The following is a 27,235-nucleotide window of genomic DNA, read 5'->3' as shown; positions in this document are numbered from 1 at the left end:
TTGCAGTTTGCCTTGAGGTTAATGGCCACCATCAACAGTCTGCTGCAAGGTAAACTGCAGCACCACAGGCCCAGAAACAGCAAGCCTAAGGCTGAAGACAATGAAAAATTAAGCTGGAACAACACTTTCCTCTCTTTAAATATTTCCTCTCAGGTAATTGTGAGAGTGAGTGACAAAAACCTGACTGCTACAAATACACACCCTGGCCTTCCATTCTGCCCTCTGCTCCAAGGACATCTGTAAACCAGGTAGCCAGTCCTCAGCTCACAATGGGCCCACTGGTACTTTCAATTGGACTTCATTTCTACGACTGTGCAGTTCACACCATTCACCTCAAATACATGTGTAATTACACCTGGACAGCAGGCTTCCCACCCGGAGTTCTGACTCCATTCTACTCTAGATATGCCCTGCAGCCCACACCATCTACTCCTCTTGATGAAACGGAGCTGCCTCAGCACCACCAACTTCCCCGGAGTCTGTTCTGGGCTCCTGGATTCACATCTTTAGATACAGATCTCTTAACCTCCCAATTTGTGCTGTTCCTAAAACCTTCTATGTGTACTGCACTTAAACTGAAGGGACATAGACCCTGAAGCAGACCTTAAAAGTGATATGATAGGATGTTTGGGACTTTCTTATCCTACGCTAAAATTTTTCACAATAAAATGAGAGATGTAGACTAAACAATTATGAAAGTTGTTAAACCTGTTTCATGACTAATTCTTTCCTTAATTCTTTCAACTTTAGTTCCATACGGATATTTTAAATTGCCTGTACTTATATACAAATCCAAGGGTTGGATCAGAACCAGAGCTTCTGTATGGGTGACCTCCCAAGACCCCAGTGGAGCAACATGGGTCTACATGATAGTACATTAGGAGAGATTTCTTACAATGTTCTTTCCACTCTGACTGGACGACTGACAACCAGCAAGACAAGCGGACACATAGGTGATCCCATTGTCTCCACACATGGGTTCCCATTTTGACTCTGAGCATTTACATCTCGAGTTGCAATCTGAAAAGAGAGCTCGTTCATGATAAGAGACAGGTTTGGTTCTGAAAAGAAACGTAACAGCATGAAATATTACCTCTTAGCAGGCAAGATCCTAATTTTACATGTCAACGCTCTTGAGTCATATAAATGCTGTGATAATGGTAATTGTTTGTCTTTTGAAAATACAATTGTTGCGCTAAAGATCTCAGCATCTAAGTGTTAAATATGAGCCAACTGTTAACTGACTTTCCCTTCAACCCTGTCTTAAGAGGTTTACCCATTCTAGCCATACCCACCCACTGCTTAGCATAAAGGTATTATCGAAGCCCTCTGCTTCCATGGTCCTGTAATGAATTTCTGAGCACAGGTGGTTCTTTCCATGATTACAAGACAGAAAAGTAAAATTCAAGGTCTATTTCTGACATTACGCATGTTATCGCTTGTAACTGTGTGGACATCAGTATGATGGGTGTTACTTATAGTTATGAATGTGAACACCCTTCTTGCCTTCATTGCGAGCACATATCTACTTGCATATATCTTTCCAATAATGCTCCATGAATCCTTTGTCTCTCTACTTTCCCCAGGTACAGAGATCTTCTGCACACATCAATTATTATCTTCGCTTAATAGTCCAAAATTAGTCAATGAATTACCAACCCATTCAGCCACAAAAACTTATTGGAACACTATGAAGTGCTAGCTTTGGGAGGATGAAAGATGTTTATGAACACTAATGAATAATCCCTATCTTCCTAGTGTTGGCTTTCTTGAACTTTTTTCTTTTTCTCTAGTCTCTCCTCATGACACTTAGCCACTGATGTGTCATTTGGCTTCATATTATGTGTAATGCCCATAGACTTTACATAAGTCAGTTTCCTCCCTCACTTTATCTTCTTTTTTATAAAGTTGCACTCTTACCTTGATGAATTTTATGCAGATATTTTAGAGACTTAAACGAACAAACAATATTTTGAAATGTACACTCAGTGGAGGCCACATCAGTAAACAGTTGTTTACTAATTCTTATAATGCTAGTGTCAAGTGTAACTCTTAACACATAGTAGAATAAGAAACATGGTTCATAGGAACTGAATCGCCAGAGGGGAAAAAATGTCTTTTCATTTGAATCTGGATCTTGCTATGCAGCCTGGCTTGAACACTCAGACCCCTGATTCAGCCTCCTTAGTGTTATAGTATTGAAATCACATTCATTAAAAGGTGATATTTAGAGAAAGAGCCAGTACTTTGGGCCCTTGCCTCTAACATGTATTTCCTATATGATTAGAGCAGTAATTTCTTAACTGAATTAATAGTCCATCTAGTTGGGCTTCTGTGAATTGGGCCATCTCAAAGGTCACCCCAAACAAAACAAAAGGGAGGTTAACTAGGTCTCTGGGAATATTTAATATTCTCTTCCAAGAAGTGTTAACTGCTGGCTAACATGAGTGCTTCCGTCTGAAGCTTAATAACAATAATGTCTTTGGAAGCCAAGCATCAGTCCTCTAGAGGTCTTCTGAGGTCAAAGTCACAGATGATTGCACCTCCAGTGAACCTTGGTGTGATGGAGACCAACACTCCCATTTAAATCAGGAAGGTCCGGTTAGGCAGGGTACCTGCTCAAACTCACACCATTTCTTAGTGACAACCCTGGGAGTGAACCCTCCCAGGCCTCTTGCATCTAAATTCTTGTTCTCATATCAACATTATTATCCTCCCTGCAGAAGAGATGGTCCCTCAGTTGTCATATTTCAAGCTCATCAGTAGAGGACCTCTTGGGTGTCTAGAATCAAAATAACCTTTTCAAACAAAGCAACACAGGACAATCCCAGGGGAAGCATTTTCATGAAAGTTAATTATTTTACATTACTGGAGATCTGTTTACTTTGCCATCTAAGGACAGACTTTAATTGCAAACACATCTTGTGAAGGATGTGTTTGACAGTAGGGTTGAGGCTTAAATTTTTAATTATAAGAAGAGTTTCAACAAACATGTTAGGGTGTTTATTCCTCAATGAGACTTTTCTGTCACAGAGCTGCTGAGAGGTGAGGCACTTTCCTAGTGGCGTTGCCCTTCTTTGACTGCTTTCAATGGCACAGCTGTCCTCAGAGGTTAAATCTGTGCCATTGTGGGAGATGCTTTTAAAAGTATGGAAAGCAACTTTGAAAGCGACGTTTCAGAACGCGCCAAACAATGACAGCATGACTGCAATTCAGCTACAATCTCTCAAGGTGACTCTGTCAAGCAGGCTAGTATTCATGGTTAGATCATCTCTAAAATATTTCATCTTTCATCATGGCTGTATTCATAATATGAACCTCAAAAGTTTTCAGCTATTGTCTATGTATTTGCTTTTGCCTTAGAAACCACATAATGTAGAAAGAATAGTATATTTTGAGTAACGCCTGTGTGCAAGGTCAAGATCTACCTTTGATAGTCAAGTTTGGGAAGCAAATTGACTTTTTAAACCTCACTCCCCTTCAAAGAAGGTTAGCCAGACTAACTTGTGTAAGAGTATAGAGGAAATGCATTAGGAAATGAGAGTTGTGATGTTTTATAAATTGAACACTATAAATGATTCCACCATGCTGGTCTACAATGAATATGAAAGGTACAGTCAAAGATAGCACAAGGCTGCTGTTCTCTGCAATTCATAGTGACCATTAACACTCTTAATGTCCACTGATGACCACATCATACTCTTCAGCCTCCCAACCTGCTAGGCATACAATTCTATTTAACTTTGTACTCACTGTTCTCATTTGAAAAGGAAGAAGTTAGAGTGCATGGTTGGTTACAATCAGAAGAAATCATGTTGGTGAAGAAAATGGAGTCTAGAGTATTGAGACAAGACAGAGGATCAGGAAGAGTGAGCCACCCTCAAGTACAATAGAGGAGAGATACAGAGAAGTAAAAATGTCTTCTAGGAGCTTATGTGCCTGAATAGACTCTACCATGAGATGGTGGTGTTTTGGGAGACTGTGAAAACTTGGAAGAGTTGAGGTCTCCAGGTCACTGTATCAGAAGGCTTTGAGGTTTGTAACATGGCCTTTCTGTTCCATCTCTTGCCTTCTGGTCTGATATGATGTGAGCAAGCAGTCTCTATGCACTCACAAAGTCATGGGGTCATCTGCTGCTATGGCTTCCTCTCCAAGATGGGATGTACATGTTCCTTCAAATTGCAAGTCCAAGTAAACACCATGTTTCTTGAATTGCTTCTTGTTAGGTTATCTGGTAGCAAGTATTGAGAACAAGAAACTAAAGGACACAAGATCTGAGAGTTTGCCTTTCCTCCTCTACAGGGATTGAAACTAGACCTTCTGGTACATGGTAGAGGGCCAATAACAATGAACAATGTGGACAGAACAACTGAAAGGGTACAGACACTCCCTCTGTAGAGTGATAAGAAGGACTCATGAACAGTATAGTGAAATAGGTCTTTCAAGATCCAGCCTTATTAAGAAAGAAGTTAGAAATGACAGAATCACATCACCTACCACATATGGAATGAGAAACGGGAAACCAGCTATTTTATGCCAGGCAAGACCTAACCACTATCATGTATATGACATTACTTCCTCGATCTCAAAAGACAGTTGTTATTCTAGATTCAAAAAGAAATTATCGCCAAATTGGTTCAACCCATAAATTATCACTTTACTAAGAATTCAAACTCTGCATTTCCATGATTACATTGTTTCGTTTGTCAGGTCATGCTAATTTTCTAACGTAAGATGTAGATTTAGCAATTTCATGTTTCTATATTTTTGGTTGTGAGCATAGCCTTTAATGGCTGAGCCATCTCTCCAGCCCATTTTCTGTAAGATGTTCAAACTCAAATTTAAAATAAACTACAAGTTTGGGTGACAATAACAGATCCTAAGTTTTAAGTAGTATCAGTTATTCCATTAAAAAACTCCCTTTCTATGAAAGTTGTGAGACTAAAAACATGAATTAATCTTATTGGAAAACTCTATTGACAATTGAATTACACTATCCCATCTCCTCAAATGATATAACAAGGGAACATACCCTTGGTAGGATACAGTCAGTCCAGCCACACCAGGATTTTCACATCCCAGGGCAAACAGAGAGAGGAAGAGGAGGTAGCCAAAGACAGATGATCCCAAGTAGAGTTTTGTAGCTTCTAACACACCCAGCCTGAATTTCTTCATAACTATTCCCCCAGAGAATATTCCAAGGGCCACTGCAGGAATGTTGATGAGCCCTGAGGATAAGAAGAACAGGTCATTCAGTGACTGGCTGCAAGAGATCTCTGAGCATCAGACATAGGTTCTTAGTGAATGCCCACCAGTGGTTTTGATGTATTCAACTGTGCTGTCCTTTTAACTTATAGAAACAAAGTTGTTATAGCTAGTAAACATATACGGAGAGTTTGTGATAAGAATGAATGTCATGAGCTAACAATAGCTCAAGTCTAGTCTCGGGGGTCTAACATTCCAGATGATACAATGTACAACTCCATTAATACTGAATGAATTGATGCAGTGATATCTTTTCTGGCAGATGCCCAGAACTAACATTGTCCATCAGGCAGCAGCTGGGTAGACAATGTTCTCTAACACCATCTATAGTATAATAGGCACAGAGAACAAAGGGAAGTTCACTGTTGTTGTTTACATTTGTTTTCTACTTTTCAGCTCAAACAAAATCTTGATTGATCCAGCTCCTTGGTTTCTTTCGTTGAAACTCTCCTTACAGCTTTAACTAAAGTGGTGAAGGTCATCATTTGTTCATGTGCCAGGTACCCAATTAAGCATTTGACACACTATTCATCACATTTAGTCTTCACTGCAATCTAAAGAGTGGGCATATTATTATCTTCTACTTAGGAATTTCTTCATGATTATGGTTAGTAATGGCTAAGACTCAATCAAAATGCAGGGAGGTTAAAGCCAAGTCCTCTTTCTTCCAGCATTTGGAACTCGTCACATCTTCTTCTGGAACTGGAACATGGAATACTAGACTTAAGAATCACGCAGCCTCACAAGTCATCAAGGAAACATGATTTTAAACCTGCACAGGGAGTGGTCCCACCAGGTGATGGAGAGTATGTACTCAGAGACCTTGGTACCTGGGTTGAGGTATCATCAGTCCAGCCACTTAACAGCTATAAAACTGCAGGCAATTCTCTAAATGTCTCCAAAGCTGCCCACTCACAACTATGCATTAGAGCCTGAGTATTCATTACCTAAATGCTTGGAACTAATGTGTTTTGGAATTTTAAACAATTTTAGAGTATAGACACAAAATGAGATGTCCTGGAGATGACATCCATATCTCAACAAAACATTTAATTTTATGTATCATATAAATAACACTGTAAGACAGTCTGGAAATTTTTGGTGTGCTCTAACACTGTAAGACAGTCTGGATAGTTTTGATGTGCTCTTATTCTGAATGAGCTCAGTTATTCAGGGTTAGGAGTTTACTTTCACTTCTGTAGAATCATGTTGACAATTTTGATTTCTGGTTTGGAATGTTGAACCTGAAATGGTGCTGAGGTGATAACATGATATTATTCATGAATGGCTCCTAGAACAATGTATTCATTTCTGCAAGATTGCCAAAGATAAAAATAATGTATGGGAGAGGGAGGTGCACCCTCTGTATTAAAGAGGACCAGGCCTAGAATATGGGTATGTGATCGCAACTATGCAAGAGAGAGATACAGGGAGGTTATGAAGCCTGGGTAGGCTAGAGAGAGAGTTCAAGGCCAACCTGAGCACTTCAGTTAAGTTAAAGAGAAGGATTGGGGCCGTTGCTCATTGGCAGAATGCTCGGCTCCCTTGTGCAAGTGCCTGTATCCAAACATTACACATATTACAATTAAATAAAGCTATCATTCCTTCTCTATGCTTTCTTTAATTTTGTAATTTATATACTTAAATCTTTTAAGTGATCTTCATGGTATTAAAAGAAATTGCCTTTCTGGCTACATTCATTTCTTTGTATTTCTTAAAGAACTGCGGGGAATGTTCTCAAAGCCAAGCAGTCACAGTTACAAATAATTCCTGTTGTTAAAGTTAGAATACACACCCACTATGTACATACATATCCACACTTCTAGAGTTTTTTAAAACTTGCTATTTTACCTCATTCAAAACACTTCAATTACTTTAGGTTAAAAATTGGAGCAATCTAATATTACTAAGAGTGTACACAATTCATCAAGGACAGTCTCTATGGAAAACACATGACAGACAGGTGTGCATACCAATGAAGAAGTTGGCCTTGGAGGATGACTGTCCATACTGTTGCTCAATGTATTTTGGTTTATATGTCACCATGCCAAACAGAGAGTTGAACTGAACAGTACTTGCACACAGGTATAAGATGTACACTGGATTTCTAAGAAGAGTCTTCAGTGATGGAAGAAAATCTGTAAGACAAAATCAATATAGAGTCCTAAGATAGGGTCCCAGGTGGTAGACAGAACAACCTTCAGAGCACAGTCTGCCTAGGTTTGAACCCAGGCACACACTCTCCTTCAGGAAGACTATACAGGACCCATAAGTGAGACAGGCATAGATCCCAACACCTGATGTGCCAGGAACCAAGGGGCAGAGCATTTCTCCTCATTCTCCCTCTAGGACCCACGCCTAGGCTAGGCATCAAGAACTACCAGTGTGAGACTCTTTCTCCCAATGTAAGTCACAGCTGTGTCTTTAGTGAGTGAACCTTGATATTTAAAAAAAGGATCTTTCTCCTACTACTCGATTCGGCCCATGATTCAGGCAATTAATTTCAACAAGTTGAAGACTGTCTATAAACGTAAATACTGGATTGCTCGAAAAGAAAGAGAAGGGGACAATTTCTCAGCCACCAGCTTCCCTGAGGAGAACTCCTGAGAACATGCCTGGCCTTCTCCTGCCTCCCCCACACACTTCTCTATACTGTTCAATCAGGTGGGTCTGTGTGTGAAAGGCTCCCGGACACGGAGTCATAGCCTCTTCTTTTCTGTCCTCCCAGACTTAGGCTGATTGGCTACTATGGAGAGGAACCGCAGTGTGTGAGAAGGTGGGGCCACCCAAAGGAAAATATGCAAGACTCTTGCTCAACTACCTGCATAACTTTTTCACTAAGAAAGACTTGCCCTCTCCATTTCTGCTTCCTGTGTGGTTTCTTACCTTTTCTTTCAGACAGGGAAGCCAAGTGCTATTATTCGTACACTCCCCCAAGTCCCACTAGGAAGATGGACAGTCACCGGTGGCCAAAGAGAATCTGACTTACTTCTGGCCATTTCCATGATTTTCATTTCTTCTCCGGGGGCCATTTGGTAACTGATAGGGTCATCTACAATGAACTTGGACTTCTCCGATGAGGATCCAGGGTCCTCTCTACCATGGGATCTTGGTAGGGTCTTGGGTAAGCACCAGAAAGGCACGGCTGCAAGGAGACTTAGGAACCCTGCTATTAGGTAACCAAGCCACCAGGCCCCCACCCACTGGGGATCCTTTGGGCTGATGGTGATGTGGTCTGGAAGACAGAGGTTAAGTAGCAAGTTTTTCAGTGTTAGGCTGTTGAAATGAGATGCCACAGAAAAACAAGTTCTAGCAACTGCTCTACTGCTCATAAAATCACAAAAAAAAAAAAAAAAAACTACCAAACAGGGTCAGGAAGATGTCTCGGAGCATAAAGATCCAAGTTCAGATTTCCCCAGAACATGCATGCATGCATGCATACATACATACATGCATGAATATATATATGCTAGCCTTTATTCTAGCCTCCAAGGGAAATGACAGAGTCACAAAGCAGGCTCGACAGCCAATTAGCTATATTGTTGATCTTTGGGTTTGGTTGAATAAGGTAGGAGACAAATGTTTCCCCCATCATAAGTTTCGCCCCCCCCCGGGCCGCCCCCCCACACACACACACACACACATACATACACCCACTCCCAGGAAAAGAAAATGTTAAAATATCACACATGACAGACACACACACACACACACACACCCAGTCTCCAGGAAAAGTGTTTCTGGAGGAATTTAGTTTCTGTTTGAATCGTGGGTTAAAAAGTCTAGGGGCTAAAGAGATTGCTCAGTGCTTAAGAACACTAGGTCGTCTTCCAGAGGTCCTGAATTTAATTCCCAGCAACCACATGGTGGCTCACAATCATCTGCAATGAAATCTGGTGCCTTCTTATGGCCTGCAGAGATACATGCAGACAGAACTTTGTATACATAATAAATAGATCAAAGAAGAAGAAAGGAGGAAGGAGGAGAAGAAGAAGAAGCTACATTCTGTGCTCTGGGGCTGAGCCTTGAGCACAAGGGAGAGTATAGAGTGTGAAAAACTTTACAGTCAGATGCTCAAGTTCAGATTTACACACACACGCACATGCACACATGCATATACACACACCACAAAGAAGCCCTTGCATCTGTTTTTTTTTCATACATTTTACTATGTTAAAGTTAAAACCCTTTTTACTTAGACAGAAAAGAGGAGATGATGGGAGATATCGTTCTGAAAATATATATTTCTGTTATTGGTTAATGAATAAAGCACTGTTGGCCAATAAGAAAGCAAGATAGGTGGAAAAGTGCACATAACACATCTGATTTACTCACTGAATGTCTAAAATTGTCCTCAAAGAATAATGGCTTCCAGTCCCCCAAATTATTGCCCACTTGGGGAAATAAGGCGGGGGAGAAAGGCTAAGACTAGGAGAGAGGGAACTGTGGTCATTAGGGACTTTTGCTCCTATGTGTTTGCTTTAACTGTTGACACATCCGAGTCAGCAGAGACAGGAGGAGCCACAGCTTTGAGCCTGAACTGTGCTATGTGCATTTGAACTGGCGGCTGCAGTAGAGGATCTGCCTTAATAACGGACCACAGGTCACCCTGTTCTCAGCACTACCTGTCTACCCTGCTGTACCCATTAAAGCCTGCATCTTCAACATCAATGTGTAGTCCAAGGACTGCGTTTTTCTTTACAAAAGAATGCCACCTTGACACTGTATTAAAAGCAAACTTTTGGGGCTGGAGAGATATCTGGCTCCGTGCTTGAGAACACTTGGTGGTCTTGCAGAGGGCTGGGGTTGTATTACCAGCACCCACATGGTGGCTCATAATTGTCTATAATCTGGTTATGGGGGATCTGACTCCCTTTTCTGCAGTCCTCCAGCAATCCAGCAATAGGCACTTACTTAGTGTACACACACACACACACACACACACACACACACAAACAAAGTTTGGTATTTTTCTCAGTCCCATTAAAAATTATAGTAATTAAAATCATTGAACAAATGAAGAATGGACTCAGGCTGGCAAGACGGCTTAGCGTGTAAAGGCACTTGTACTAAGCCTGGGCAACTAACTGCATTCCATCCCAGGGAAGGTGAGAACTGATTTGCACAAGTCATTCACTGGTCTCCACAAGTGCGTCATGGTATAAGCACACACAGAGACATGTAATAAATAAATAAATAAATAAATAAATTAACCTACTTACCTAGATTCACAAAGCCAATATCAACATACAGTTTGGCACATAATGAACCCAAGAGGAAGCCAAAAATGGGCCCTATAATTGCCACTGTCTGCACACATCCTGTACAAAAAAAGCAAAGCAAACCAAAAATGAAACATATTAGAGAGAGGGGGGAGCAGGAGGAGAAATAATAGCTGTCATTTGGCTTTGCCTTGATAAGTTAATAAAGGCTAAGCAGGAGATAACATGAGATGCAGTCAATAGCTGCAAAGTAAACACTTCAGAACCTCATCTGTGGGCGTGTCATTGGCTAATGTTTTGATGCACTGACTCAGGAAATAAGTCGTTCCCTATTTGGGGAGAAAGCCATTTCTTCTAACACATGAACCAGCGGGTGGGAATAACACCAAGACTCTGACAAATGTAAATCGCAAAAATGAAGCAAGCTCTAGTTCTGACCGTTGTAGCTGTCCCATTGAGGAACCCTGGTCCTTGAGAGATAGAGGAAGGACCTAGGGGGCTATGCGAGACAAAAACAAACGAAGAAAATGGAAACAGAACTGTGCGAATCTGATAATCTTCCAAAAAAAATTATGGCCAGTTAAGCATAAGTTCTGTTTTGAAATTAAAATGGACTTTCCAACTGTGGTGATAAGGAGCGCCCGCTCACTCACGAGAAACTGTGAGGAGGCTCTGTGGAGAGAGTGTTGTCTCTGGAAGCAACAAGCAAAGGAAGCAGATTTTGGAGCAAGTTGAGATATTCTAGAAAGCTCACCACAGATCAGGGGCAGCCTGAAGGATGACAGGAACAGGTCACCCAGTAAGCAGAAAGGCTACCACACTCAGTGTGTGTCTCCCACATGCCATTCATTTCCCTGCAGAAATCAAACATGCATGTTCCTGGGAGATTACATGAACTGGAGGCATGAAGAGCCAAGTGCAAGGCCATGTGTAGCCTCTGAGCACCTCCAGAGAAAGGTAAATCCTAGCCAGTCCCTATGACTGCTGCTTAGTACACCCCAGATTGTCCTTCAGCTTCTGAAGTATGTTCCTGTTTTCCATTAGAGCAAACGCCTGTTCTTAATTTAAGTCCGTATTGGTATACGCAGGATATGGGATTTCTGTGTTCTGTGCCCAGAAATACAGTGATTATTGGTATAGCCTCTCCTTTAATCTTGTCCTTTGTCCCTAAAGGCTATGCATTCAAAATATCGGAACTCCAAGAAATCCAAACTGATGTGCAAAACACAGAAGACACAGACACTAACCATACTTGCAGCTCTGATTCTTAGCTAAATTCCAGGGTGTAACAGACACCCATTAAATAGTGCATGGATGTATCTGACCTTAAAAGTTCACTTCTACTATAAACTTTTGTGTGGAAAATGTTCCACTGCATTGCCCACTGTTTTGTTGTAGACACTGGTGACTGCTGTTGTCCTCTGGGGTCTGATCTACAGATGGGGTAGCCTTGAGCCTTGCTTGTAGTCTCTTTATATTTCTTTTCAATCATTTATACCCACTCTCTCGAGGTTCAAGAATTCCTTCATATCTCAAATAAGAGAAAAGATCCTTTAATTAATCAGGGCTTATATAATGCAAGGCAGTTTCTAGAACTGCAGAAACAACACACATGTGCACACATACATGCACACATATAGTTACATACATGTACACACACAGGCACACACACACATACACACACCTGTGTGTGCATATACACAAAAACAAACATTAAAAACAATCTCTGAACTCTTAAGGCCCCAAGACGACTTTACAGGCTCCCATGCCATTGCAGTTGAGGTCACAGCTGTTTTATTCCTAGTTCAATGCTCTCTTCCTTATGCAACAGACACTGATTAATGAAGTGCTTTTGCTGTTCAAATCCTCAGTGTACTTCAGGTGTGTGTTAACTGAATGAAAGCATGGAGACTGGGTGCTAAAACCTACCACCCCAAATTTGGAATAGATGGAAAGGGGAAGACAGGCACCCCACTTGTGGTGCTGCAGGAGGTGGGCATTACCAATGTAGAAGGCAGCATTGTCTTCACTGGCAAAGTCATCCAGATAGGCAATGCCAAGGGGCTGGATGGGAGTTTCCCCTAATCCTCGAAGAAGATTTCCCAAGAAGACATAAACCCACATGGAGGAGCTGGCATCCCCTTCACATTCTGGTAAGGAAGGCAAAGAGAAGAAGTAGAGATAGGTCACTATCAGTGTTAGATCTTTATTCAACGCATCTGCACTGGGCTTTCACATTGAATTAGAGAACAGAATCAAGATCTACCACAGTGCTAATCTCATAAGAATTTGGATGAGCCTGAATTTGTGGGTGTGATTTGCATCTCTTTCACAGATAAATTCAGAGTCCTCAGTAAAGGATTCTCACCTTTTCACATTCCTTTAACTCATTTTCTCCTTTTTATTTGCTACCTACACAGAGATATTTGTCTTTCTATGCACTAGCACCTTTCAACATGTTATCTGAGGCAAAACTGGTCATGAAGAAATGCATAGCCACATCTACTTTAAAAAAAAATTGTGTAGTTTTCAATCGTAAGTATTTTTCATTGTTGACCAAGTTCTGCCTACAACTCAAATGTTGATATGGTTGACCAATTAGAACACTGACTGGGCGATATTGCCTACAGTTTTATGTGGTGGCGCTCATCAACTATTTTTAGAATTCCGGAATCAAGTCTTACAAAGGTTATACATCATATATTCTTTAGTAGTCCACATCTCCCAATGAACGGAACAAATTTTTGACAATATTTTCAGAGTTGAATCTAGAGCTGACTACTTAAGGGTACAGTAATAAATGTCGTGCTGTGATCTGATCACATGAGGCAGGGCAGTTATGTTGGTCACATAAAAGAAGGACTGCTTCACAGAGATCCGGCACTCTAATAACGAGAGGATGTTAACTGCCTCCAATAATCACCACATCTAAAAGCCCCCTCCCAAGCACATTCTGGGCTAAGTGGTTCTCCAGTATTTATAATTAGAGTCTTCTCATCAACCCTGGGAGGTAGATGTTATTTTTACCTAGGTGGGAAGAGAATGAAGGGGAAAATTACATTTCTTACCTGACACTTCAGATTGAAGTTCCTAGTTGTGGAACTCACTTTATTTTCATTTTATGACCCATCTTACTCAGAACCACTGGAAGATATTTCTAGTCACCAGCCTATAATATTGGCTCACTCGGGTGTTTTACTGGGATCACATCTTACTCTCAGGAGCTGTTTATGTGTGTGAGAGTGTTTTCAGCGCTGACATGTGAATAGCAGGTGTGTGTGCGCCTGTCCTTACGTGCAAGCAAAGGCCAGAGCATATTGGTTCCTTTCTCCATCATTCTGGCCTTATTGTCTCAAGACACAATCTCTCACTGAACCTAAAGCTCACTGTTTCAGCTGGACTGACTGGCTACTGAATTTCAGGAACCCATCTACCTGTGTCCTCACGTCTTGAAGTCTATAGGTGTGGACAGACATGCCTAGATTTTTAAGTGGGTGCTGAGGATCTGAAGTCAGGTCCTCCTATATGCAAAGCAATCCCCTTTTCCCACTGAGTCATTTCCCCAGCACAATTGTAGAGAATATACATATACATATACATATACATACACACACACACACACACACACACACACACACACACACACTTCAATATTTCAAATACTAATGCTTTTCAGAGGGGGGAAAGTAATGAACTAAAGCACACATGAAAGCTAAAACACTACTGTCAACTTTTAAAAATCACCTTACCATCACTTATTTTGTTTTGTGATGTCCCCATAACTGAGCTTGGCGACAGACTGCTGGACTCTAGGTGGCACGGAGAGATGTTGGTCGTTAGGTTGGAGGAGGGAGAGTACTTCTCATATTTCTCATATCTGTACCTGCATACAAAGAAAAGGTTTACTCTGACGGGCTAACATCCTGCGGCTTGCTTCGTCCCCCGTGAGGGTGCCAGTCTGGGTTTGCTGTTCCCTTCCTTCAAATCGGACTCCCTAAACCAGACTGGCTCTGAGCGGTAGCTTGTTTCATGGCTGGCCTTGTGGTCCTTGAGCCATCCATGATCCAGCGACAGAAAATAAAAGCAAGAATCATTTTAAGACTCACTTTAATAGAAGGTAGTGAAAATCCATCACCTGTTCCCTTAGAATCGGAGGTATCCACCTACATCTGCTGAAGACCAAGGCTGTCTCCATGTCAGAGAACAATCGACGCTGTTACAGCTTGGGCCACAGCAGATTCACAGTCACTTCTGATCACATAGAAAACGTGTCGCCGCTCTAGAGTCATTTGCCCAGAAGGTATTCTGCTTTCTTCCTACAGATAATGAATCTGACTATACAAATGTACCCTGCCCCACCCCTCCACCTTCCATACCCAACCCACACCACTTTCCGACTTTCATTGTTAAGCTGATACATGCTTTTGCTAAGTTGCCCCGAGCTTGCCATGAATGCTTGGTGGTCTACACAGACTGCCATTGAACTTATCTGATCCTCCTGCTTCAGCCTCGGGAATAGTAGGTATTACAAGGCCTGTGTCATAAGGTCCAAATAACAACGGAAGAAAACTTTTTGCATTTCTCTTTTCTTTTTTTTTCCATGTCTGTATACAGGACGGCGATATACTGGCAAGTCCCATCCCCAGCCATACATGCTCTTAAGTTTAGGGCTTCAGTTCTGAATGGCTTTCAAATCCTACATAATGCAGTCTTCACTGAGTATATGAAGTTCTGTATCTGCTTCCCCAGGCCTCACCCCAAGCTTATTCATCAGTGTTTGAAACAGTTACAGTAAACCACTCAAAACCCCACATCTGGGTCCAGGGAGACACCCCAGTCAGTAAAAGGCCTGTGGTGCAAGAATGAGGTTCCGCGTTCAGATCCCTAGCGCCCAGTTAAACGCCAGGTGCAGCACTGGCACATGGAACCCCAGCCCTGGGGAGGCCAGACACCACCACGGTTCACAACCCATGTGCAAGAGTCTGCTTATCTTCCCATGGTCTTCACTAGGCTGTTGTTCTCTATTGCCTGTATGCATGTGCGCATGTGTGAGTATGTGTGTGTGCATGCGTGTGTGTGCGCGCGCGCATGTCCCTGCGAGTGTGTGAATGAGTGCATGCTAGTGCACATACCCATGCTCACAGGGAGGCCAGGAGGTGCTGAGTGCCTCCAAGCTAAACTTATAGGTATTTTTGCAACCCATAGCTTGCACAGTGCTCTTAAGCCTTGGCCAGCTTCTCCAACCTCACCCATTCTCTACAGTCGGTAACCCTGTATTTGTGTACTGATTCCTCTTCCTAAGACCCATGAGCTCAGGGGTTCTGTTCATTACCTTATCCCCAGTGTCTAAAACAATGATCAGCATAGATCTATACTACACAAACGCTAGTATAGATGAGTTAATGGAGGTAAGAGAAATAATGCCCTCCATATACCACCATGACTGAAAAAGATAAAACACCAAGGTTATTTATTTGAAAAACACAGAACAAAAAGTTTGTAGCAAGCGATGCATATTTACATAAAGCCGTAATCAATGAACAGTGTTGTGAAAGGCTGTAAAGGATGTCCAGTGATGGTGCTGGAGACATGGCTCATAGGGGAGAGCACCAGCTGCTCTCGCAGAGGACCTGAGTTCAATTCCTAGCACCCACGTGGCAGCTCACAACCAACTGTAGGTCCAGTTCAAAGGGATCCAAAATTCTCTTCTGACCTCTGAGGCATGGCACACACACTGTGCACAGAGACACAGGCAGGCAGAACACTCACACATATGTTCTTAAACAAATGCCTATAATCCTAGAACTCTGGAGGCTGAGGCAAGGAGGCTGTGAACTCAAGCCACCTTGGGCTGTCTAGTAAATTAAGTATCTGACTAGCCAGAGCCACCTAGCAACACACGTGCCTTATGCAAACAAGAAAAGAATGATCTGAAGAAAGGAGGAGACCTGTGGTTGCAGGAGAAGGCTGGGAGAGACGGAGGCTTCAGACTTACCTCTCCATGAAGAACTGCGGCATTGCAATGAGCATTGTTCCAACTCCCATGACCAGGCAGCCTGCTCCGATGATTTTTGGCCTGTGAAGTTTGGCACCAAAGTAGCTAACAAATGTGATGACCAGGAGATTCCCTTTGGGGGCAAGAAGAAGCATTCATGGTCTAGGAAACAGCCAGCAGACCAAGCGAACAAATGACACACACACGCTTCGCTCTAAGGAGACCACAAACCCAGCCTTCCCATCGTGTCACTGTCCCTGTGAGCTTAAATGGCCACTGAAATTATCTGCAGACTCATGGATTCAATAACCTCATCTTCGCCAAAATATTCCAGTTACCATCCCCCCCCCCACACACACACACATACACACTGCTCTGCTTTATCAGTAAACTACATTGTAGGCAGGGGGCTGGAAGGCTGGCTCCTAAGTGGAGAGTGTTCTGCTCTTACTGAGGACCAAGTTTGATTCTCAGAACTTACACTGGGTGGCTCACTGCTGTCTTTATCTCCAGCTGCAGGGGATTAGATGCCTTTATTAGAATTCCAAGGGCACCTGCATTCAAATGCATACACCTACACCTACACACACACACACACACACACACACACACACACACACACACACACGTAATTCAAAATTAAAAAGAAATCTAAATTATACAAGTCTTCCTTTAGTTGATATTTTTAACTTTTCTTAGTGGTTTTGCAGTGAACATTACCAATTCTCTTCATTAACTTGTGCTTTGGATTAAAGCTCTAGTAGTTTTCCAGTTGTTTTTGAAACATATATTTTATATTATCCCTACAGCTGATATTCCCTTAAGAAAAGTTTTACAAAAACACGACTATAGAACACTTCAAATGAAATAAAATATTAGGCTTACACTTATACAAACTGTATTTTATTTCACAGGACAGGCATTTTAAAAAAGGAATGAATAATGTTGGTTTTAAAGTAAGAATTACATAATGAAACATCATGAGTTACCTTTGTGTGTATACATTCGTGTGTGTGTGTGTGTGTGTGTGTGTGTGTGTGTGTGTGAATGTATTGGTATGTCCATGGAGATTGGAGGTCAACCTTGGGTGTCATCCTTGAATGCTGTCTGCCTTGTTTCATAAGATTAAGTCTCCTTTCAAAGGACCATGGCTTTCTGATTGAGGCTAGGCTGGTGGTCCAGCAAACTGTAACCTGTCTCCATCCATTCATTCTGCAATAACAAACAAGGGTCTAATACCATGCCTGGATTTTTGCTGTCGTTGTTTAACATGGATTCAGACATCAAACTCAGGTCTTCATGCTTACATGACACTTTATTGAAGGAGCTAACTCCTGAGCTTTATGATTCAACATGTTATATGGGAAGATTTCTCAGGCTCTGCTGTATAAAAGAATTCCAAGGAGATGGTTCAAAGAGTGATACAAAGCTGTTAAAAATGTAAACTTCTTGGAAAATCCAATTTCTGCCGCTATCGAATGGAGTTCAGTCAAGGAACCTCCATTTACAATGCAAGCTCACCTAGAGCAGTCTGGTGTGTTCCACACCAGCAACACACCATGAGAATCCCAGCTTACGAGCATGCATCTTAAGGACCTTTCGTGTTTTAGCTATAAACACTTGGGAAAGTCACATTTTAAGAACTCCTGTCTAGATAAAGGAGAATACTATTCCCAATTGGGGGCTGATCGGTGGCCTGGGTTTATACTGTCCTTGGTGTTTCCATGTTACAGGAGTGTGTTTCCCATCTGCAAGCAATCATCTGGTTTACTACTGTTCCGACAAACTGCCAGAGTTAGGCAATTGGAAAATGAGTGGTGAATTTTACAGCCTGAAGGATGATAATAAGGACGTGGGAAAAGTAGCTTGAAAATGAGGTCTGTGTGCTTGATTCGGAAGAATTCAGCTCTTTTAAATTTGCATGTTAGAAAATTAAGCATGAGAACACCCATTTGACATTTAAATAGTGTGAAACACTATACTGGTTATACTTTTCTGCTTGTGATGCTGTCTTACATTTTATAGCAATCCTTTTATAACCCCATGTACCCTGCACCAAACTATGACAGTAAGGGACTAGGGTTTGAAGGGCATCTCTGTGCTACATTAATGAATAATGCTATTTTGTTACCTCTTCCATCTCGGGGAGTTTAGGTTTCCTGTATTTGCTACAACAGCAACCTTTCTGAGTTCTCAGGAGAAACACATGGGAAATACGTGGTGCCTAAAATAAAAATGATTAGAGCATCTGGGGAGGGGGCTGGGGGCAACACCAACATAGAAGTTGGCATGAGGCTGGCACCAGTATTCTCACCGCTGGGCTCAGAAGGGGATGTGTGGAGATTGGCAGATTCCATTGGCTTTCTGGCCAGGCAGCCTAACTACAATGGTGAGCACCAGGATCTCTTTCAAAAGACAAGTTGGGCAGTGATAAAGGAAGACACTGGATGTGTACCTGTGGCTTCCATATAAATGTGCACAGGCAGAGAGAGCACATGTGTATACATATGCATATACATGTTTGCACAGATATCACACACATATATACACATGTACACACACACATACACACACACACACTGAATTGAACATAAAAATTCCTTCATAACCCACAGGACTAATTGATAGTAAATGAGATGTCCAGAGAGTCTAATAAGTGTTTTACCAAACTTGAACATACCCCTCATTTTTTCCTTTTTATGCACACATATTCAAAATTTCAAATCTTAGAAAAGAAGATAAACAAATAACTGAAGATATCTTATATAGCAGAAACAAAAACTGAACAAGGATTGGTAGCTGCAGCCCAAGTACAGCTGTGCATTGGAAGGGTAAACATCCTATTAACAAATGGAACAGTCAGGGAAGCCTGCCTAGTAAAGCTCATTCCAGGAGTGAGAACAGGAGCTAAGAAGGAAGCTCTTAATTCACAGGAAGAAGAACCATTTATGCAGAATAGAAGACATATAGTGAAGCCAGTCACTGAAACTATAAGAAAAACTGAGTCTAGCATGGTGATGCACACCTTGATATATGTGACATCATTAACTAACAGCATTGGTGGCCTCTGACAACAAGAAATAAATGCAGATTTGGCTGAAAGATGACTCAACAGGCAAAAGCACTCACCTCTAAGCTGATGAGCTGAACTCAATCCCCAGGGCCAACTAACATCGCAGAAGGGGAGAAATGACTGTCAAGGTGCCCTCCGACCTCCCATGTGCACCATGGAACACTTGCGTATGCACATGTCAGCACACGCACTAAATTAGTAACCGAATAGCCGACTGACTAACTACATGTATTCTGAAACATAAATAAACAGAAGCCTGGGTCCCATCCCTGCAGAATCAGTTCCTGTACTTTCTACTCGCCAGATGCTTGCAGGGCCATACAGGTATGATTGGCACTGATTCGGGAAATTTGTAAACAGGTTAGCAGGAATGCTCCACCCACAAAGGCTGACGGCCTGCTTAGAACTCCAGTGGTTGACATCTTTCCCACCATCACGGATCCCTTTGACTGTATGAACAGAGCTCTAGCTTCCACCTATCCAAAAGCTAATATCATCACCGGGTAGCCTCTGTGCCCAAAGGCAGAGGTTTCCTCCTGCTTTGCTCTAACCACCTACCTGCTGTTCCCCACCACATGTTGGAAAGCATCTTGATTTATGCCTGTCATTGTTCTTAAACAAAACCTTCGTGAAACAGATACTACGTTAGGACACCGCATTTAAGGCAGCCTAAGTCTGTATCCTAAGTCTATGGCCTGTGGTGATGTCTTCTTTGTACTCTAACAGTAAACCTTACCTGAAGATCAGAGAGAGTCAGGAGCAAGTCACAGACTTGCTTACTTCCCAGCTGAAAAGAGGGTGAGCTCCTGTCCCCTCCCACCTTATCACTCCTGGTCTGTCTGTACAGACCTCCAGTCCTCTATGGTTAACTAGTGTCTAACTCCACTCTCTGATCTTTAGGCAAGCTTTATTGTTAGAGTACAAACAAGACATCATCACAATGGCCATGGAATATTTGTCTCCAAAATAAACCACCTCTTATCCCTTTTGAAGTGAGGGTTGTGTTTTTTGCAAAAGCCTGAAAAGGAAATTTATATTTTCATTGTTCCAATTTTTTCTGTGACCTCCCAAGTCACAAATGAAGTCAAAATAGCAATTAAAAAAAAAAAAAAACCAACTTAAAGATTTAAATATTCCTCTCACTCCAGGTAAAGTTTGATGCAAAAGCAGGTAAGAGACTTTTCCCCACCATTTTATTTGTCCCAAGTGGCATCAGTGACCGCTTTAAAAGCAGTAAGTGCCTCACATCTCTAACTCCAGGGAGCCCACTAACTGGAACCATACTCTTTCCAATGCTTTCAAATCAGTGATTGACGTCACTCTTTGAAGAGAGAGTCTAAACAGTCGCCAAAACAAGGATACCTGAATGCAGAGTTTTTACAGTCTGCTCTGCTTTTGTGTTCCAGCTAATAGAATCCCCCTTCTGTCCTTCACAGTTACTGTGTAGGAAAATACAGCGTCTCCCTCGTAAATATTTGGGCTACATTTTTGCAGAGTTCCCACATTCTCACTCCTCAGAGAGGTGCTCACCACATACCACAACCCTGAACACCCCTCTTCCTCTAAGGAAAGTCTCCCCTGGGATGTGTAACTGACTCATCTAAGGCATATAGTCAGGAACAGCCAGGGCAGGAGAATTGTTATCAGTTGCCTGCTCTGTGAAAGAATGAGTTTCCTTTACGTAGCATTAGGTCCTGTTAGATCTATCCAAACAGAAATTTACAGGCTGGATCTCAGCAGACAATGAAGGATGGCATTGAGCAGGTTTCAGAGGAAGACCTTGGAGGTTAAGGGAAAGTCTGGCTTCTGTAATACCTACCGATTTCAAAACTACCATCAATTATTCCCACCAGAGAGGAGGGGATATCGAACCTTCTCTCTATCTGAGTGATGGTGCTCTTCAGATAGCCTTCTGCCAACGCTTTGGCAAAGTAAACAAAAGACAAGGCACCCAAGAACACCTGGAAAACATGAAAGGCACATGGAGTCTGACCGGTTTGGCATAGCTTAGAAGTTACTAAGGAAACAAATCAGGAACAGCAATGTCCAACAGCAAGTGTGCTAGCACTGAAGGTTTGACTCAAGTACTGTTGCAACTCTAATTAGTCTCAAGGCCATGCAGAGTCCTTCCCCTTCCCCCAAAACAACCCGACTGAACTACTTGGCAGTTGAAATGCCCATTGATTTTCATGTAAATTGCATGCTGAATTCCATCTCTCCCCTGCCCCTCCACAAAAGCCCTCAAAGGAGTCTAGCTCTGAGAATGTCAGTGAGTGACATAGACAGATCCACTGATGGATAAGGAGGGATAAGAAGTGAAAATCATGGCCCATGCACGTGCCATCGTTTCCCAAGTCCAACCCATTGAAATCACAGTGCTCCGGAGTGGTCTGTCTTACTTTTTGGTTTGAGACCAAGTCTTTGTTAACTTCACTGTGAACTTTCCAGTGATTCTTCCATATCTGATTATATTTTGGTAGACACATGTTTTAATTGTATGTGTATAGCAGTATGCGTGTGAATTCAGGTTCATATTTATTAAAAAAAACAATATTACTTTGTTCCAATACTATTATTTGCTGGAAAGAAGGGAGGCTTGCAACACACAGACACCTGTCACTTTCTGCGATAACAAGAAAGGCCAAAGTTTTCTTCCTCGGAAGGAAAATAGCACGGGTGTGCTCAGTACGATAATTATTCAGTGCAGAGCTTTAGCAAATGTGTGCTTTTACAGCTCCCCTGTTTGTCTAGGAAGAACCTTCAAAGGAGCCCAAGAAATTCATCTAGCCTGCATGGCAGTCAAAAATGGTTCTACCGCTTGTCCGAGTAGTCTTCGTAATTTGCAGTTAAGAGCCTATTTTCAAAAAAGAAAGCAATTTCCTCTTCCAGCTGAATTTATTCTGGAAGGAAGTCAGCATGTACACTACCCCGAAGCCCTCTCTCTACCTTGAGTTCGCCACAGCATGGTCGTGCTTCCTCTGGTGATGGACACCCCACTTTAAGGGACTGCCTTCTGACAGGTCGTGCCGGATTTTTGTGGAACAAATGGGTGTTTTTCTTGGCTGAGGTGTCCATTATGAAAATGTTCCTTGCCTGTCAAAGTTGATTCTAAAAGGAAACAACAATTTAAATCCGATCCACATAATTTAAAAACATGTTCATTTTACAGTAGACTACAGTTCTATAGGTATAATTTAAAGTGTCGTTATCTCCTCTTACCACAGTAAGTTGGCAACATTTTTCAATTAAAATCAGACAGGATATTTGATTAACGAACCCTGCCATTGAGAGCCTGCAGCCAGCATTCCTTTTCAATCTCTTCACTTTGAGCCTCATTATAGCAAAGAATAAATTTCCATGTTGCCTTTGGAATAAATAACGAGGCAGAATTTTTCTGACTTTGTGGTCTCGCCAGATTAAACTGGGCGCAAGCAGGAAGGGGAAGAGAAATCCAACCTCTTGAATATTGATTCATTAGAATTAAGGCTTCCAAGACTCACTGAATAGCAGAAGCTGACACCATCCCAGACCCTTGAAGCACCTTAGCATTCCCGTGGCACCCGAGTAAGGATTAAAATGAAGCAAGAAGGAAGAGATTCAATTTGTGTACCACTTGGCTAATGAAGAAGGAATGTGAACGATGACCGTCTAGCGCCTAGATTGAATTCAGATGAAAGTACAAGCTTTAGTTTGCCTTAGAGGAAGGAAGGCTTAGAGGAAGCCTCCACAGACTTAATTCCCACCCTCCTTCCTCCCTTCTCTTCCTCCTGACCAAACTCATAACAGTTTTGCACAGTCTGACCCTATTTCTCCCTATTCACATGAATAGTTTACACATCCTGTGCTATACCACTTTGTTCGCCTATATGAGTCAGAGTATATCTGATAATCTAATGCATGTCACAGGATTCAAAAATTAAAACAGCACAGCTGTCTTTACTGGCTACAAGATGCCCACTTATACACAAATAGATACCTTCAAACCCTTATCACACTCACTGCAGAAATGATACTCGGAGTAAAACTCAGACACATGTTGTAGAATTTAGGATTGTTCTACTTATGCATATATGATCTTAACCTTGTAAGCCAATTCTTGGTCTAGTGGAGTTGCATCATTTGGCTTCACAGAGAGCATTTCATATTAGAAAAAAAAAATCAAGGAATGATGGCAAGACTCGTTTTGAAATACAAAAGCAACAGTAGATGACCCGAGCAATTTAGAAATGAAATAGATGTCTTTACTCTTTGTCTTATGGGAAATGGACAGGGTTTAAAGGGAGGAGCAGGGGCTTTTTAAAGAAATGCTACAAGTCATAGAGTAAATGGCAGGATGCTTTATCAAGGGATCACCTTTAAGGAAAGCAAGCAAATGAAATGGATTCACTGATACAACTGAACTGACCTTCAATAGGAAGTCTCATGAGGTCAACATTTAAAAAAAAACTTCAAAAACTTCAGAACCAACAAACCAAATGTTACCAAAACCAAATCAATTGCTCAATACTTTAATTGGGATTATTCTAAAAATGTAGCAGTTGACAAATAATAGTGTTTGGTAACATTCAACATCCATTCTGGATTTAAAAAACAACAACAATAAAACAATAGTAACAGAAACAAAAACAGAACACAAAGAAACACTGTTAGCAGTGTCTGATACCAACTTTCCACACCTACTAAATTACTAAAACTGTTTAACAAAAATAATGCTTTGTAAGAACCATCAAACACTGAGAAACTCAGGGTTCTGCAGTGTTGAGTAGGACTCTTTCCAGTAAGAAGTCTACCCCAGTACCTGATGGAGAGCATCTAGAAAGAGTCATTGCTTAGGATGAAAAACATCCAAATAGTCTTCTTGTATTTGGGAGTGTTGACACAATCATTTTTATTGTGACCTGATGGTGAGGACAAAGAGCAAATATCCCAATCTAGGTCAACATTATGACCAGACAAAGTGACACTATGTGGTTTCGCTGAAGCAAAATTGCATCTTAGTGGCTAATATGCAGATCATCTTGACTGCAATATGTTCTAAGCAGGTTTCAGGCTGTGGGCACTGTGTGAGATTCTCAGGGCTTTGAAAGGATGGGAAGAAAATAGCAAATACATGAAAGGGAAGAGCACATTTATCCAAAAATAAAAATAAAAAAGTAAAAAGGCAGATGGCACAGTTTCATTCAGTATCCTGGGTTAGGGCATAGCATATTCCAGATTCCAAAGTGAACAGGTCAAGCTGGTAGTTTCTTTTAAACAGCTCAATTCTTTGTTTACATGGGTTGGTTTGAGAATCTAGTCTTTACAAATATGGATGGCTGAAATAGATAGAATGTGACACACACATACACACTGGCCCTGTGCTCTGGACAGGTGATATGCAGACAACCCTCATGGGCTGTGACAGAGAAGTAACCATACCCAGCTTCCCTTCTTAAACAGAGCACCAAGTGGGAGCTCTCATTCAGACCCTTCTCCCGGAGAGGCCGTGAAAACTGACCTGTGGTCTTTCCTGAGAAGCAATGTGCCTTACATAGAATACCAATCTCCCACCCCCTAACAAGGAATGCCTTTACTATCAAATTCACATTTCATAAGCACTATTTCTATTTCGAGTGATATATACATATATTGTAATCTTTAAAATAACCCCAAAACTTCAAAACCATCCTATCTATTTATAAGATGTCAGAGGCTGCCCAAATAATAGACATCAAAGCCCAAATTCCGAGGCAGACCTGAGTTTACCTGGCTTCTCTGACACATTCCTTTCCTACTTCACCCAGCTAACAAGGAACCCATTGCCATTTACTGAAGTGTCCTGGGTAAAGCAAAGTGGCAGAAGTCAATGTCAAATTATCAACTTCTCTCCTAGGAGAGCAAGGTGCAATGCTCACACAATCAAAAACAAAAGTACACGAATAAATCGTTGAAAATATAAAGAACCCATTCTCACCTGGAGGTAGAGATCGAAGCTGGCCAGTTCTCAGAGAGTTCAGCAGAAGGCTGGTTTCCCCGCACACCACCTGAAAGGGGAAACTGAGTTAAGAGGAATTCTGAGTATTTCTGCCAAGTCAAGGGAGTGGTGGACACAGACAGGACAGATTAGAAAAAAATAAAAGACAAGACCAGGGGTCTAGTCTCACCCCGGGCAATCTTTCTCTTTCGCCTTTCCAGCTGGCCTCTTTTTTCCTGGCAGTCTGGAGGGAATTGGGCACCCTGGCAAGGGCACTGCCCTGCGTCTCAGCTCCCAGGACACAGAAATAGCTGGAGCGTTTGAGCCATTTCTTCGCAATTTGCAGCAAGTTTAAGGCCACACGTGATAAAGCTTTGTTTACAGGAGAGAGGAAAAAAGAAAAGACCACTTGTGATCTTTTTACTTGCTGATCCCAGAAAACACAACTCCACAGGGGGTAGGAGGGGTAAGGAGACAGAAGCCAGGGCAGGGGAAGGAAGTTTGTTACAAAGATCCCCCGCCTTCTTCCGAGCAGTTTCCAGCCAGCCATTGGGGATATCAACGGGACAGTCTCGTTGTGCTGTATTTGTTTGTTTGCTGTGGTTTAAAAGAATACGCTTGGGCTAATACCTGGCATGCTTTCTTCTCCCCTTGGGATTCTAGAATATGCAGGAATACTTTTAGGTCAGGATCAAAGCTCTGCAGGCTCCTTCCAGGTGTAGTTCAGGCTCAAAGTGGAAAAACAAAACAAAACAATGGCTTTCACCCACCCTGTGATTCTTGAAATTTGACAAAGTAGCAGTTTAAGTTTTGGTATTTTGTTTGCATATTCTGCTTAATCCTAAGTAAAGAGAATGCCTTACACAATTCAAATCATTTCCTTCTCCCAAGAGAATGATTTTAGAGGAGTTTGAGCAGTATTAGTCTATATTTTGTTTGCACCTGTAAGGGAATTGGCCACTAGGATAATGGAAGGAAGGTTCATCTTGCTCTTCCAGAGCTTTGACTCTGAGCAGGGACACTGAATCTCAACATGTTCTAAATATTTGGTCTTAAAACGAGATTTCTAGGGACAGTCCAATGATTAAAATATGTCATGCCCATTAAATATGAAAGTTCCAAATGAGCAAACAGTGCCTTTCTCACAGATGTAATCCCAGTTTCCATGGTCAAGAAGAGAAACCACCTTTTTAAACGGGACACAGAGTAAGATACCATCTCAACAAGAAGAAAAGAAAAGAGAACAAACAATAAAAAGGTAGCAATGGTGTTTGGACGTTTTTAAGACTAAGTATTTTATTTTAGCAACCAAAATGTTTGATTTTTTTTATAAAAAAATTACATTTGAATTGCTGACTTGAATTTCATTTTTAAAATTCCTTAAATTAATTTTGGTTTGCAATTAGGACAGAATTTCCAGTAACTTCTGAAATGGCCCTAGCATATTTTTGCTATTTTGTTTGTACCTTACATATATTTTTATATAAATTTCATTTAAGTTATGAACAGTCTTAGCTTACATATCAACCCCAGTTCCCTCTCCCTCCCATTGGCCCATGCCCCCCCACATACCTTATATTTTTATAAATATCCACTCTCTGCACTGGTTTTTATAAAGTCAAAATTTTAATCAACTCTAAAACTGTTGAATATGCTTTCTACTTTGCAGTATCAAATATGTACCCAAGATTTGATTTTTATGTAAAACAAACAAGCATCTCATTAGC

The 27,235-nt window shown here is 41.6% G+C and overlaps 1 protein-coding gene across 1 annotated transcript in view; it reads right to left on the bottom strand.

The window, feature by feature from the left end:
• Slco1c1 (solute carrier organic anion transporter family member 1C1) overlaps nt 1–27,235 on the bottom strand; it is a 36,909-nt gene that overhangs the window by 8,715 nt on the left and 959 nt on the right. Inside the window, exons 2-12 of the mRNA XM_051173361.1 lie at nt 25,699–25,880; nt 25,509–25,578; nt 21,375–21,572; nt 16,483–16,615; nt 14,237–14,370; nt 12,491–12,637; nt 10,488–10,586; nt 8,255–8,500; nt 7,239–7,403; nt 5,033–5,228; nt 896–1,061 (exon numbers count right to left, since the gene is read on the bottom strand). Coding sequence (XP_051029318.1) covers nt 896–1,061; nt 5,033–5,228; nt 7,239–7,403; nt 8,255–8,500; nt 10,488–10,586; nt 12,491–12,637; nt 14,237–14,370; nt 16,483–16,615; nt 21,375–21,572; nt 25,509–25,578; nt 25,699–25,880 — 1,736 coding nt within the window. The remainder of the gene's footprint in view (nt 1–895; nt 1,062–5,032; nt 5,229–7,238; nt 7,404–8,254; nt 8,501–10,487; nt 10,587–12,490; nt 12,638–14,236; nt 14,371–16,482; nt 16,616–21,374; nt 21,573–25,508; nt 25,579–25,698; nt 25,881–27,235) is intronic.

The sequence above is a fragment of the Phodopus roborovskii genome, unplaced genomic scaffold, assembly GCF_943737965.1.
Source record: "Phodopus roborovskii unplaced genomic scaffold, PHOROB, whole genome shotgun sequence".
NCBI lineage: Eukaryota > Metazoa > Chordata > Mammalia > Rodentia > Cricetidae > Phodopus > Phodopus roborovskii.
This window is presented reverse-complemented; position numbering and strand designations above follow the sequence as displayed.